This window comes from Sorex araneus, chromosome 1 (genome assembly GCF_027595985.1).
Source record: "Sorex araneus isolate mSorAra2 chromosome 1, mSorAra2.pri, whole genome shotgun sequence".
NCBI lineage: Eukaryota > Metazoa > Chordata > Mammalia > Eulipotyphla > Soricidae > Sorex > Sorex araneus.
In genome coordinates this window covers 125,319,564-125,334,132 of record NC_073302.1, presented here as the reverse complement: position 1 = coordinate 125,334,132, position 14,569 = coordinate 125,319,564, and the positions used below count along the sequence as shown (strand labels likewise).

At 45.3% G+C, this 14,569-nt stretch overlaps 1 protein-coding gene across 1 annotated transcript in view; it reads right to left on the bottom strand.

The window, feature by feature from the left end:
- EGFLAM (EGF like, fibronectin type III and laminin G domains) overlaps positions 1-14,569 on the bottom strand; it is a 188,323-nt gene that overhangs the window by 29,875 nt on the left and 143,879 nt on the right. The window contains exons 13-16 of the mRNA XM_055139954.1: positions 12,250-12,439; positions 8,388-8,513; positions 5,008-5,251; positions 1,300-1,411 (exon numbers count right to left, since the gene is read on the bottom strand). Coding sequence (XP_054995929.1) covers positions 1,300-1,411; positions 5,008-5,251; positions 8,388-8,513; positions 12,250-12,439 — 672 coding nt within the window. The remainder of the gene's footprint in view (positions 1-1,299; positions 1,412-5,007; positions 5,252-8,387; positions 8,514-12,249; positions 12,440-14,569) is intronic.

The window sequence follows — 14,569 nt, the reverse complement described above, 5'->3', positions numbered from 1 at the left end:
GGAGGGATGGGTGTTTGATCATTGTGAGATTGTAACCCAAACATGAAAGCTTGTAACTATCTCATGGTGATTCAATAAAATTTTTTTAAAAATTTAAAAAGAAGAAGAAAGACTTTCAGGAAAAAAAGTACTGTATTTTATTGTACAATCATCATAGATTTTTACCAATATTTCCTCTCCCCACGACCCCCTCCCAAAATAAAAAAGTGAGTGTGGGCATATGTGAAGCATTGGGAAAAAAATCACAGGGCCATTTTTGGAATGAAAATAAAGAAAGGGTTGTGATAATATGCAGTGAAATATGGTACTTGGAGCCTGATAGAATTCCCAAGCAGGCCAGGATTGATGGCACACAAGACCTCCAGTTCAGCTCTTTACTCTTTGGGGAAGTTAAAATAAGAGAGTAAGGGAAAGAGGATGTACAGGGTCAAAGCAGTCTCAGAGAATTTTGACCAAAAAGACATGGAATCAAGGTGGTGTCCAGGCAGCATGGCTGGGTCTCCTGAGCTGAGGGCTGCCCCCAGTAGCCCATGAGAATCCTTGGTGGTCACTCTCCTGCTGACCAGAGTCAGAGCCTCAAGAGAGATGTGAATAGATCCCACAGGTCTGTTCTGGCAAACTGGAGCCCCTCTAGGTTTTAGGAAACTGTTAAGTGGGGTGTGTGTGTGTGTGTGTGTGTGTGTGTGTGTGTGTGTGTGTGTGTGTGTGTGTGTGTGTGTGTGTGTAGAATTCTAGTAGGTCACTGTTGAATGCAAGTATCTCTTATCTTAAAAATGTTGGAATGTTTTTGAACATGACCTTGGAAATGAAATCAAGGCTCTTACAAACTTGAGTAGAAATTCTGTGCTTTTGACCATGGCAGTACAACTAGCAACTAACTAATAATGCATATCACTCTGACCCTTTGCCAGGCAGTGCTGTGTTTTATATGCAGTTGCTCTAATTCTCACCATGCTGCAAGAGGCGCTATTATTTTATCACCATCATTCCAATCTATAAATGAGAAAATGCAATCTTGAAGGTCAAGGGACCAGTCTGACTTCTCCTGCCTGCTAAGTTAACAGAGCTGGATTTTGAACCCTACAGTCTGGTTTCAGAGTTTGTGTTCTTTTGGGGATGTGAGACACCCCCAGACCATTAGCCCTACTGAAGCTTTTGTCTCCTGCCCAAGATGGTCAGCCCAGAATGCACATGCTTCCCTGCTACCCCACTACCCTGCTGCTCTTCCCTCCCTCCAGGACAGAAAAAAAAAATAGCTGCACAGTTCACATTAATTACAAAGAGCAAAGGGAATCCTACCGCTGCCCATTTTTCCACTTTTTTCTGCTTGTCCACCTCTAAAGTGCCTTTCCTTGCCGTGCGGGAAACATGTAGCTCATGCCATTCGTTCAGGGTGACGGGTGCTTCACTCCTGTTGAAAGAAGGAAACCACGGAGATCAGCTTCACTGGTGCAGCACTGGTGAAATGGGTGGAAACAGGGATCCCTCAGGCCTTTCGATAGACAGAGCCAGGGCCGGAGAGATGGTTTGAAAGGCTAGAATGTAGGCTTTGCCTGTGGAAGGCCAGGGTTCAACCCCCAGCACAGCATGGTCTCCTGGGCACTTCAGGGAGCAATGACTTGGGAGTAGCCCCTGAGTATTTGCCAGATGTGTCCCCCTACGGGAGGTGGGAGAGAGGTGAGAGAGAGAGACAGAACAATTCCTGCTCAGAAAACACAGCCAAACTAGCTTCACTAATTGGTAAAGCATTGTATTTATTCCTTTATTTATTCTTGGAATAAATAATTGCAGGTCAGATTAGCCTGGTTTGTGGGATGAGAAGTGACAGGAGGGTAAAATGTGATCTTAATTGCATACAAGCTTTGAAGAGGATAAAATAATGCAGAGTATGGTATGAAAAACATATTCCTCAGTATATTGATGCTAGCGGCACCCTTTGAAAGGTATGAAAGATAAGACAGATTGGTGGGTGCATCGACAGAGAGATCTAAGGATGGTTTGATATGTAAGAGATAAATGAAGCCAGTGTCAAGTGCAAATTCTAGGTAGTGGGTATGAGGATGTTTATTGTTCATATTTTTAAAGCCTTTTATATATTAAAAATTTTTATGGTAAAACAAAGACAGATTCTGTGCTGCTGTCAACCATACTGAAAAGATAAAAGCACTTTAAAAATTTAATTATTAATTCAAGGTGGAAACTACTTACCATTAAATGATATCAATAGGATCTTCACATATTTCTTTCTTTTCTTTTTTAACTTTCTAAAGTGGAGTGTGCAAAAATAGAATTACTGCATTTGTATTTCTAATGATACCTGCTTGCTGGCCTTCACTGAACCTCCCAATTATTTTTTTGGTCCTGGATCATCTTTAGAAAACCATCAGGAATACCAATTACAGAAAGGTCTCCACCCCCCTCACTTGATTTTTTGCTCTGGCAAATGCTTTTGTGATTTGTCCTTAGCAATTAGAATTTAATCACCTTGGCTAAATCAATATGCAATAAAGAAATGAGTATTGCTTTTTCAACTGGTCCATCTCCATCATAACTAATAGTGCCTTAGTCCTGTTCTCATCCTTCGAGGCCATTTCCTGTCAATATGCTACTTCCTCTGCACAGCTCTATTGATCACTGACACCCAGCACTCAGTTCACTGCTCTCTTTTTTTTTTTAAATCAAATTAATTATAAATGTGTCAACCTTATCCATCTCTCTAAGCTAAGATGTTTTGTTTGTTTGTTTGGGGGCCACACTTGGCGGTGCTCAGGGGTTACTGCTTTCTCTGTTCTCAGGGATCATTCCTGGCAGTGCTCAGGGAACTATATTCTGTGCTGGGGATCGAAATTGGGTTGGCCACAAGCAAGGTAAGTGCCCTAATCCTTGTACTATCTCTCCAGACCACAAATTAAAATTATTTCAACCAATCACATGACTTCCTGTAGTTCAGACTTCTATTAAATTTCTTAATCAAGCAGGAAGCCTTTGAAACCTTTTCCAAACTCAACATCTTCCAAAGGGAGTCTGCAGCCCCCAGGATGATTATGTGTTCAGGTCCCAGTGGAGGGAAGACGGGCCAGTGGAGCAGATGGCCGTGGGGTCAGAGCACTTGTCTTCTTTTCATCACGCCTACTGCTCAAGAAATTTCTCCCACGGCCTTTTCCTGGCATGCAGGAAAACAACTAATCTAAATTTTAAAGTTTTGCTTTTGTTTTTTGGGGGGGTCACACCTGGTTGTGCTCAGGGTTTATCATGAGTTCTGTACTCAGGGATCAATTCAGAACACGGGGGGCAATATTTAATGTTAAGGATCACACCTGGGTTGGCTACATGCAAGGCAAGCGTCTTATGTGCTATACTACCTCTCTGGCCCCGTTATTTATCAAAATACACATTCTGCCAAAAGTAACCGGGTTTTCAGATGTTCCTTGTGCCTGTGACCCCACAGTAACTGCAAAGGTAGGGGGTGGGAATGAGCCCAGCTCTTCCCTCTCTCCTTCTGCCCCCTGTGAAAATACAAAGGGACTTTCAAGGTGTCTTCCTTTCAGCCTGACAAATAGTTCTAAAGGAATTGCTCAGGTTGGTTTGCATAATCATATGTAAATTGCACCAATTAAATACCCACCCAAGTTTTCTTGAGACACAGGATGTTTTTGCATAACTAGCAGCACCCAAGTGCTCATCCATTCCCTAAGGTGGGAGCTGTCACACTGATGTGAGCAATTCTGCCACAGGGACAAGCATGAACTATTCTTTTTAAGGACAGTTTCGACCTCATGCAGCAAGCACTTCCCATCAGCCATGACAAAGGACCCGCAGTTCAGGACACGCAATTGGAACGCTTCACCCGCATACTCCCACTAAACATGACAACTGAGCAATAGGAATAATGATTGAATATAGTTTGCAATTTCCTCCAAAACAACAAATGAGCTGATTTCCTGCTTCGGGGCACAATGGAGCAAAACATCCCCGAGTTTCAAGAGATGAATTTGACAAATGTCGGAACAAGAACAACATCTGCTTTAGATTAGTGGGCCTCAGGGTGGAAGGTAAGAGATACCGTGAACACACCAAGAAGAGCCAGGCATAAACCCATCAGAAAAATATCTTCCTTTCCCAAGCAGAGGCTCTAAGTGATTTACAGAGATGCCCATGGCACTCCGTGTGGGAATAACCGATGCGCTGAGTCAGTGGAGAGGACCAAATACTACACAGAGGGAAGTTTTCACCACTTAGAACCAGTTCTGTATATTTCACCTAGTACTTCAGAGACAACTGTTTATTGTTTGGTGTTGAGACTGCTCCTCCCTCACACAGTCATACCAAGCACACAGGTAGGGATGGAGGGTTTGCAGTGGGTGGTGATTCACTCACAGTCAGGTTCTTTATACAATGAATGGGGAGAGACTTGCTAAATAACAAAGAAATAGTTTTGATCACAAAGAAATAAGCACATGGGAAAGAAAGATGAAGGTTGATTTTTAAAATGTGGTCCCCGGGGCTGCAGTGATAGCACAGCTGGTAGGGAGTTTGCCTTGCATGTGGCCAACCCGGGTTCGATTCCCAGCATCCCATATGGTCCCCTGAGCACTGCCAGGGATAATTCCTGAGTGCAGAGCCAGGAGTGACCCCTGTGCATTCCTGGGTGTGACCCAAAAAGCAAAAAATAAAACAAATAAAATGTGGTTGCCTCGGGGCCAGAAAGATAGTATAAGGGTTATGGAGCTTCCCTTGCCTAACCTGGATGGATGTAATTTCTGGTACTACATATGATATCACCAGCGCAGCCAGGAGTGATCCCTGAGCAGAGTCAGAAGTAAGCATGAGCATAGGTGACCAAACCACCTCTCACCAAATAAAATAAAGTGACATTGCTCAGGACAGGACTGTTCTCTCTACTCAATTACTGCTAATGCTTTGAACCAGTTGTTAGCCACTTGCTGTGCATCCACCTTAGGATTGCCCAGGCAATGTGCCGGTCGATGACCACCCAACAGCATCTACCTGAGAATGGCAGTGCCAGAGCCACAGTTGAAGCGGAATTCCACGTGGCTGCCTGCCAAAATGATGGACACGAAGTCCTTGCTGCTATTGTCGTGGCTGTACAGCAGGACACCGTCTGTCGACTCTGGTCGAAATATGATCTCAAAATTCATGTAGGAAAGGTAATGCTCGGGTCCCAGTGGCCACGGCGTTGCTGCAAAGGATCTTAGCGACTCTCTGAACTGTGGGATGACCAAAGTGAAAGCTGAAAGCAGAAGCAGGAGGTTAGAAATCCTTCCATGGCTGACCCAAGGTCTTTACTTTTGAGGCTGTGTGAGGGATTGCACGCATACAAGGCAAGTGCTCCATTACTGAGCTACCTCCCTAGTAAAGAGCTGGGTTTTTAAAAAATTTTTATTAGTGAATCACCATAAGGTACAGTTACAAACTTATGAACTTTCATGTTTGCATTTCGTTTACATCCCTCCACCAGTACCCATTCTCCTCCACCAATGTTCCCAGTATCCCTCCCACCATCCCCACCCCAACCCCCACCACTCCACCCTGTCTCTGCAGCAGGTCATTCTCTTTGGTTCTCTCTCCTGTTGGATGTTGTAGTTTGCAATAGAGGTATTGAGTGGCCATCATGTTCGATCTATAGTCTACGTTTAGCATGCAGCTTTCAACCCTAGTGGGTCCTCCCAACATTCTCCACTAGGTGTTCCCTTCTCTGTCTCAGCTGCCTTTTCCTCCAGCATGTGAGGCCAGTTTCCAAGCTGTGGGGCAGACCTCCTGGTTCTTATCTCTACTACTCTTGGGTGTTAGTGTCCCATTCTGCAGAGCTGTGTTCTTTTGCTTGTAGGCACAGAGCTAAGAAACTATGGTAAATCTACACAATGGAATACTATGCAGGAAAAATGAAGTCATGAAATTCACATAAATGGATGGACATGGAGAGTATCATGCTAAGTGAAATGATTCAGAAGAAGAGGGACAGACATAGAATAATTGATTCACTTATGGGACATAAAATAACATACTATGAGACTAACACCCAAGGCCAGTAGAAACAAAGGCCAGGAGGATTGATCCGCAGTTGGACATCTGCCTCAAGTGCTGGGAGAGAAGGCAACTAGGATAGAAAAGGGACCACTGTGACAACGATGAGCGATTCAAGGAATCACTTAGAATGGGAGTTGTGTGTTGAAAGTGGATCTGTAGCACTGTAGCACTGTCGTCCCGTTGTTCATCAATTTGTTCAAGCGGGCACCAGTAACGTCTCTATTGTGAGACTTGTTGTTACTGTTTTTGGCATATAGAATATGCCACAGGTAGCTTGCCAGGCTCTGCCATGTGGGCAGCATACTCTCATAGCTTGCAGTGCTCTCCAAGAGGGATGGAGGAATTGAGCCCGGGTCAGCCATGTGCAAGGCAAATGCCCTACCTGCTGGGCTATCACTCCAGTCCAGGCATATAAAGTGGATAAAGGATCAAAAATGATGACTTCTCAGTATCTATATTGCAAACCATAATGTCCCAAAGTAGAGAGTAAGAAGAAAAGTGCCTGCCAGAGAGACAGGCAGGATGGGGTGGGATAGGGTGGAAGGAGGGGTAATGGTGTGGTGGGAGGGTGTGTTATGGGTACATTGGTGGTGGGAAGTGTATACACTGGGGGAGGGATGGGTGTTGAAACATTATATGACTGGAACCTGATCATGAAAGCTTTGTAACTATGTATCTCATGATGATCCAATTTTAAAATGCTTTTTGAAAAATAAAATAAATGCATGGCTCAGCTGCTCTGCAGCTAGGTGGGAGGTAAATTCTTGCCAGTGGAATTTGGGTGGGATTATCTGATAGCACCCCAGACCTTCACTGAACTTCCATCACAGTGAGGTGCGATGTGACAGGGGATCAGCCTCCATTGTATCAGGCAGGGAACAAGGAGAAGATCAGCCACAGTGTGGCCTAACTCTGACTCATACGGTCTCTGCTAGGTGATAGGAGGTTTGAGATTATAGGCTGGGCTAAAAATGGGTTTCCTCAGCATGGTACCTCAGGTTTAAAATCGGAATGACTGGTAAGAGAGATAGTGAAGTCAGAAAGACAGTACAGGGATGAAGGCACTTGCCTTACTTGCAGTAACCTTAATTTTATTCCCCGGGAACATATGGTTCTCCAAAGCACTGCCAGGAAGAGTCACATACCATCATTGGGCATGGCCTAAAAAGTAAACTACATGCTTGATCCTCCTGGATTTTCCCAAAAAATCTTTTGAATTTTCTTTTTTTTTTTTTTTTTGATTTTTGGGTCACACCCGGCGATGCTCAGGGCTTACTCCTGGCTCTGCACTCAGAAATCACTCCTGATGGTGCTTGGGAGACCATATGGGATGCTGGGAATTGAACCAGGATTGGCCGTGTGCAAGGCAAATGCCCTACCCACTGTACTATCACTCCAGCCCCCTGAATTTTTCTTTTTATAAATTTGTTTTTGTTTGTGTATGGGGGGCATCCAGCCGTGTTCATGGCTTATTCCTGACTCTATGCTCAATGATCACTCCTGATTGGATTTGGGGGAACCACATAGGTATCAGGGATTGAACCTGGGTCAGCCACCTGCAAGGCAAGTTCCCTACCCACTGGACTATCTCTCCAATCCCCAATTTGGCATCATTAGATGAGTATGTATCTGTTAGATTTATTAGATGCATGTGTACTTGAAGCCTAGGTGTGTGCATATATATTTATAGACCACATCTGTACTTGGTATGTGATATATGAAGTGGGGGACTAACTCAGTAGAATGGCCGACAGAAGAAACAAGATCATGTTTGTCCCATCTCTTTCTTAGTATTTCTTGCCTGTCTTTCCAACCTCTCCTTTGAAACAGACAGAAATTCTAAGAGTTTGGGGCCAGAGCAATAGTACAGTAGATAGGGCATTTGTCTTGCAGGCGACCAACTAGGGCTCCATCTCCAGCACCCCTATGGTGTCTCAAGCCCTGTCAGGAGAGATCCCTTTGTACACAGCCAGGAATAAGCCCTGAGCATCATCAGGTATGGCCACAAGACAAAAACAAAAATAAGTTTTAAGAATCCAGTCTGATGTGACCGCACTGTTAATAAAAGTGTTCAATGTTATTTGAGGGCCAAGTAGAGCCCTTTGATGCCCTACTGAGGAGCATCTTCGGAGGATCATGTCTCTTGGGTTGGTTTAACACTTTGGCATTCAAAGCACTTGGAACTGGTGGAGGAAGGGGAAATTCTCCATCACTCTGAACCAAGCAATGTTAATCCCATAAAACTGTACAGGGCTCTGCTCAAGACACACCAGTGAAAAAGGACACAAATATGAATTAGCTGCAGGCAGCAACAGTCCTGCCCCTTGCTTCTTCCTCACCTTCTTCACAGTGTCGACCCTTAAATCCCAGGGGACAGAGACAAATGTAGGAGTCAGCGCTGGATGGTATGCAGATGCCATCGTTGACGCAGTAGGTTGTGTCACAGATCCCTCGGCTGCATTCCCCTAAATATAGAGCACAGATTACAAAGTTGGCCATGCATTGCCCGATAGTCCCAGACCCAAGCCGATCAAGTCAAGAGCCCAGAGTTCTAAATAACCAGGATTTGACTCTTAGTCCTGCTGCTTAGCGCTTATTGCACAACCATGATCCAGGTTTCAGGATAAGTGAGCCTTCACTTTCATTTGACTTTGATGGCAAGCCAAAGAGACAGTGGACACAATAAATTGAGTAACAGATTGTTGGGCAATTTTATGATCACTGACAGGGATGACTGAGCTGTTTCCTCTATAATTCATCTCTCTGCTGTTCCTCCCAGAGGGTATTCCAATTCCTTCAATGTGAACAGTCTTTATGGTAAAAGTGTTCTAATTTGTGTAGCCCCAATTACCTTAAGTGGTGCAGCTTTGTTGGTTGAAAATTGAAGCCAACAAGATGAGCGGTGAAAGAGTTAAGGAACCATTACTTGACCTGCATGGCCATCTCCTCTGGGGTGGGAGTGGAAGGGGGATTCCAGACCCCTTGAAATGTGGGTTCCAAAAATTCTATTTCTACTTCTCATGGGTTATAACCTCATGAAAGACAGAGAGGTGGGTTGGGAGGAGAACTGCTGAGTGGTTCAGCCTCAGAATGGGCAATTCTCTTACCCAAACACGTCAGTCAGAGACTCATGAAGGAGAAACACAGTCATTTTCCAATGTAGATCACCAGAGAATGTGAAAACAAATAGATTTTCTCCCAATTGGCTGCCATCCTAGTTTTCCTATTCATAGTTAACCAGAAAGAGAGACCACAGCCAGCCCACAGCCCCCTACATGAGGACAAAATTCTTCTCTTAGGATGGAGGCTAAAAGATGCACGTGTAGGGGCTGGAGTGATAGCACAGCGGGTAGGGCATTTGCCTTGCACATGGCCGACCCAGGTTCGATTCCCAGCATACCATATGGTCCCCTGAGCACTGCCAGGAGTAATTCCTGAGTGCAAAACCAGGAGTAACCCTTGTGCATCATCAGGTGTGACCCAAAAAGCAAAAAAAAAAAAAGATGCATGTGTGATGGCACCAGAGATAGCCTCCTCCATCAGTGGAGAAAGCAGCGTTCACCTTCCCACATGAGGCCAGAAGCCCTTATTGGCCCCTCCAAGACACCATCTGGGCACCTTTTGTCTCATCACCTGTGTGTGAGCAGCCTGGCCTTTCCGTTTTCACAGAGCCTGACCCTGGAAGCTCAGGCAGGAGTGACCCCTGCTTACCTTGACCAGGTTGGCCCTGAGAGTCCAACTCTCTCACGGGTCTCCAAGTCCCACCCGTGTCTATGAGCTGAGTCTCTTTCCCAGAGAACGGCTGGTCCCACAGGAAGAAGTGGGAGCCTTGGGTTCTTTCAGATACACATGGAAGTAATTATTTCCCAAATTTTCAGTGTAACTCTTTTTTGTTTTGTTTTTTTTTAAAGAGACGGACGTGGGGTGGAGGCGCAGAGGCTGTGAACAGCAGCCAGCCTTGTTTACTCAATTGGAGCCACATTTCAGCAGGATTATTCTGCCGGTGGGAGGCATGATGGATTGGGAGTGACTCGGGCAGGAAAAGGGAATGCAATCCATCAGGGGTAAGGAAAATCAAGGCGGGAGAAGGTGCTAGCCCAGGACATAGAAAGAATGGAAAAGATCAAAGGGACATAGTGGCAGAGAGATAGTTCATTGCAGGGATTGAAAGGACAGAAGAATTCAGCCAGCTGTCAAGGTTCTCCAGTTTGGATGATGGGAAGAACGGTGGTGAGAGCGAAGAATTGAGTGTTTCTGTGAGCTTGTTTCCTGGGGGCAGAGGGTTGAGCTTTGCTCAGTGGAAACACAAAGTGAGGCCCAGGGACAGGAGAGGGACTGGAGGTTCCACAAGCAGTGACCTTGGCCACTGAGAACAGATGGACCCCCTGAGAGGGGACAGGGTATGAAAGGACATTGCTGAGTGGCAGGGAAGACACAAAACAGACAATGGTCCAGGGAACACAGATGGGGCAAGTTCATGGAGGGTCTGGAAGAGGAACATGAGCAAGGAGAGAACTCAATCATTGCGGCTTGGCAAAGAACAGATGGGGATGAGCTTCAGGACTTGTTAAGAGAGGACATGAGAGCTTCCAGAGAGCTCGTCTGCTTGGCGTGTTCAGGCAGGGTGGGGGGGGGGGGTACCAGGAACTGCTGTTGGAGTCCAAGAAAGAGAGGAAAGAGTCCCCAGAGAAGAACAGAAGTGGGACCATGGGAAGCAGGACTCTGGCTTTTGTGGGAAGGATGAGAAGTCCTGAGTGAGTGCAAATAAGTTCAAGCATTTCCCCTCACCCCTGCTGGAAACTGAGTACCTGAGTATTGACTTCAATACCTCTATTAGCAGCAGTGATGGGGACTTGTCACTGACAGAGTCATGTTATTGCCAGAGCCTATTCCACTTGTGGCAACTACCTCAAAATATCACTCATCTCTTCACCCTTGAATATCATGATAGCAACGGCATGCACAATAAAATTATCATGTTCAATGCTTAGTAATGAAGCATATATATATAAAACTATAATATCAAAGCCTAAAAACTATCATAGAACTCTATATCAATATAAATGTTCCCTGTATATATTATTGTCTTTATTACAAATAAATTCAGTGGTTCCAATGACTGCAGAGGAGTGAATGGTACACAGAAGGTGGGAAATCTTTGGGTAACTGAGAAGACAGAATCCCGGCAGCAAGCCCGCACTGAGGCGATGAGAGTATGGCTGAAAAGGTTAGTTTTAGAGACAACAAAAACCTTCAAGTAGAGTGGGGGGAATAAAACTGCTGACAGGATCTCATCAACAACATAGAAAAGGTTTGTTGTTTTGATTTTTAGAGCCAAGATAAAACCCAAGACTTTACAGAGACTTTACCACTGAGTCACAGCTCAAGCCCCTTATTTAAGATAACTGGTTTTGGTGGGGTGCCCCAAGCAGCCTTCCCAACCTCTGTGGTATTTGGCCAACTGGGCCTGATGGTTCAATGAACCTGGTGGTGTTCAGGGGTCTTATGGGCTATACCAGTGGTACCAGGCAGACATGTGGAGCCAGGGTAGAATGGCACAACCTCAGTACAACGAGCTCTCTCTAGTCTTGACAAATGAACTTTCATCGACACACATCTACACTATGTCAGCTGCTGTGTAAGTTTATTCAGTGAGAATGAAGTGAGGGCACCAGGATATGGCTCAATGCTGGTATACCTGCCTTGAATTCATGAAGCCACATGTTTGATACCACCTTAATGTTTGAGTGTGATTGCTGACACTGCCATTGGGATCCCTGGTAACACATCACAAGTGGGACTTTGGTGAAGCCAAGTGTGTGAGCACTGTAACCAAGTGTTCACTGGAACTCCAACACCAGCACCACCTCCGACAACACCAGGAAGAGAAGGGGGCAAAGCTAAGGTGCAAGAGAAGGTGGGATGGTGTGCGGTGAGGCAAAGCATGTTGAAGGGCAATGAGAACCTCCCCAACTCCCATACCCCACCCCAAAGACCTGTCAAATTTCTCCACAGCTCTACCAAGGCCATCTTAGACCTAACCACCATGATCTCACGTTGGAGCAATTGCTTTATCCTCCCAACTGGTCTATGCATACCCCTGCTTTGGTAGGATTGCAACTCATCAAGATATTCAATTTCCTTTTTCAACCATAGGAACAATCCCACAAGAACAGACCAGTCCACTTCATAACTACTTACCCACATCAGCCCCGCTGATGGCATTCCCCAGGGGCTGGGGCCTCAGGTCAATTTTCTTTCCATTAATGATGAGTGATTGCACACATCCTTGAAAGCTTAGACTTGCTCCTATTTCTGGGAATAACCAGTAAGCACGAGGGGTTCCACCAATATAGAGAGGTGTTCGGAAGGTAATCCTATCATAGCCACCCTTTAAGAAAGATGAAAACTGTAAATCACTAAAAGAAGCACAAAAGATTTTGATGAGGGAGATGATTTTTTTTTATTAGTGAATCACCAGGAGATACAGTTACAAACTCACAAACTTTCGTGTTTGCATTTCAGTCATACAATGATTGTTTACCCATCCCTCCACCAGTGCCCTTCACCAATGTTCCCATCCCCCATCACCCCACTCCGCCTCTGGCAGGGCATTCCCTTTTTTACTCTCTCCTTTTGGGTGTTGTGGTTTGCAATAGAGGTATTGAGTGGCCATCATGTTCAGTCTATAGTCTACTTTCGGCACACATCTTTCAACCCGAACGGGTCCTTCCAATATCCTTTACTCAGTGTTCCCTTTTCTATCTGAGTTGCCTTTCCCCCCAACATGTGAGGCCAGTTTCCAAGCTGTGGAGAGCTCCTGGTCTTTATCTCTACTTCTCTTGGGTGTTAGTCTCCCATTCTGTTGCTTTATATTCCACAGGTGAGTGCAATCTTTCTATGTCTGTCTCTCTCTTTCTGACTTATTTAACTTAACATGATACTTTCCATGTTGATCCACTTATATGCAAATTTCATGACTTCATCTTTTCTGTACTTAAAACCAAGCTCCCGGAAGAGAGCAATGCAGAGTCTCTTGCCCGAACACCTGGCTGTCTTCCCCAGGGCCCCTTGGAGGGGTGGGCTCCAGCTTCCCTCCCTGCCCCAAGCAGAGCTTCCACGGCCAAAGACCTCTAGAGCCTAGCCACAGCCATGCTGAAGGCCCCTCTGCACACGTTTGGACGAGCCTCACGCATGAAGGTACCGGCAGAGGAGCCCAGGTGTGTGGGACCTGGGGCTGAGACCTCCAAGCCCGCTCGGATTGGGACTGGGCCTCTTCTGCCTAGATTCCCCATTCTCCAGTAGCTAGACGGTCACACCCAGGAACTGCCTGCAGTGCCATGTAATCCCACCAACGGCCAACATCCAGAGACTTAAAACCAAGTTCCCATACATCATATAGCCTAGTTCTCCCTCTGGGAGAACCTGGCAAGCTACCGAGAGTTTCCTGCCCACATGGGAGAGCCTCACAAACTCCCTATGGTGTATTTGTATGCCAAAACCAGTAACAATGCTGGATCTCATTCCCCTGACCCTGAAAGAGCCTTTAATGTGGCATCGTTGGGAAGGGCCAGTAGAGAGGCTCCTAAAATCTCAGGGCTAGTATGAATGGAGATGTTACTGAGACCGCTTGAGAAATTAGACAATCATCTTTTCTAATAGCTGCATAGTATTCCATTGTGTAGATGTACCAAAGTTTCTTTAACCAGTCATCTGTTCTTGGACACTTGGGTTTTTGATGAAGGACATGATTAAAATGTGGTTTATTGCCACAATGTTTTCTCCCAACCAAGTTTGTTTTTTTTTGGGGGGGGTAACACCTGGTGAAGTTCAGGGTGGCAGGGTGGCAGAATACCTGGTGGAGTTCAGGGGCACCTTTGGGTGCTGGAATTGAACCTGGGTCAGCCACATGCAAGACAAGTGCCTTCTCTGCTGTACTATCTACAGAGCCCTTGAGGTTTTTTTCCTTTTTTTTTTTTAAGACATTGACTTGTAGGGCGGAGATAAAGACAGATGTATGAATCTGAAGAGCCAGCAATTTGTGATGTCCAGAACTAGAATAAATTCTAGTGGTGACTATAGTACAGTTTATGTAGGTACTTCTTTAAAATATTACTTCAAATGTATAAGAGAGAGAGAGAAAGAGAGAGAGAGAGAGAGAGAGAGAGAGAGAGAGAGAGAGAGAGAGAGAGAGAGAGAGAGAGAGAGAGAGAGAGAGAGGCCACAGGAAACTTAGCAAACTTCTCATGTTTGTTAAGGACTATGTTTCCAGAGGGGATGTTTTAGAACGTCTAGTAGGGAAGGGAAGGTAGGTAGCCAAGAGTAACCAAACAATATGCTATATTAGGTATCCATAAAAAAATTCTCTTTCCAGTTCTGACACCATTTTAGTGTGAACTTTGGATGGGTCAAAGGGTTCTTCTGAGCATTAGGAGGGAATAAGATTACTTTTGGATAGACGTGGCCTAACATTTACCTCTCACTGTCCTCATCACCTTTATACTATATCATGCAGGAAACA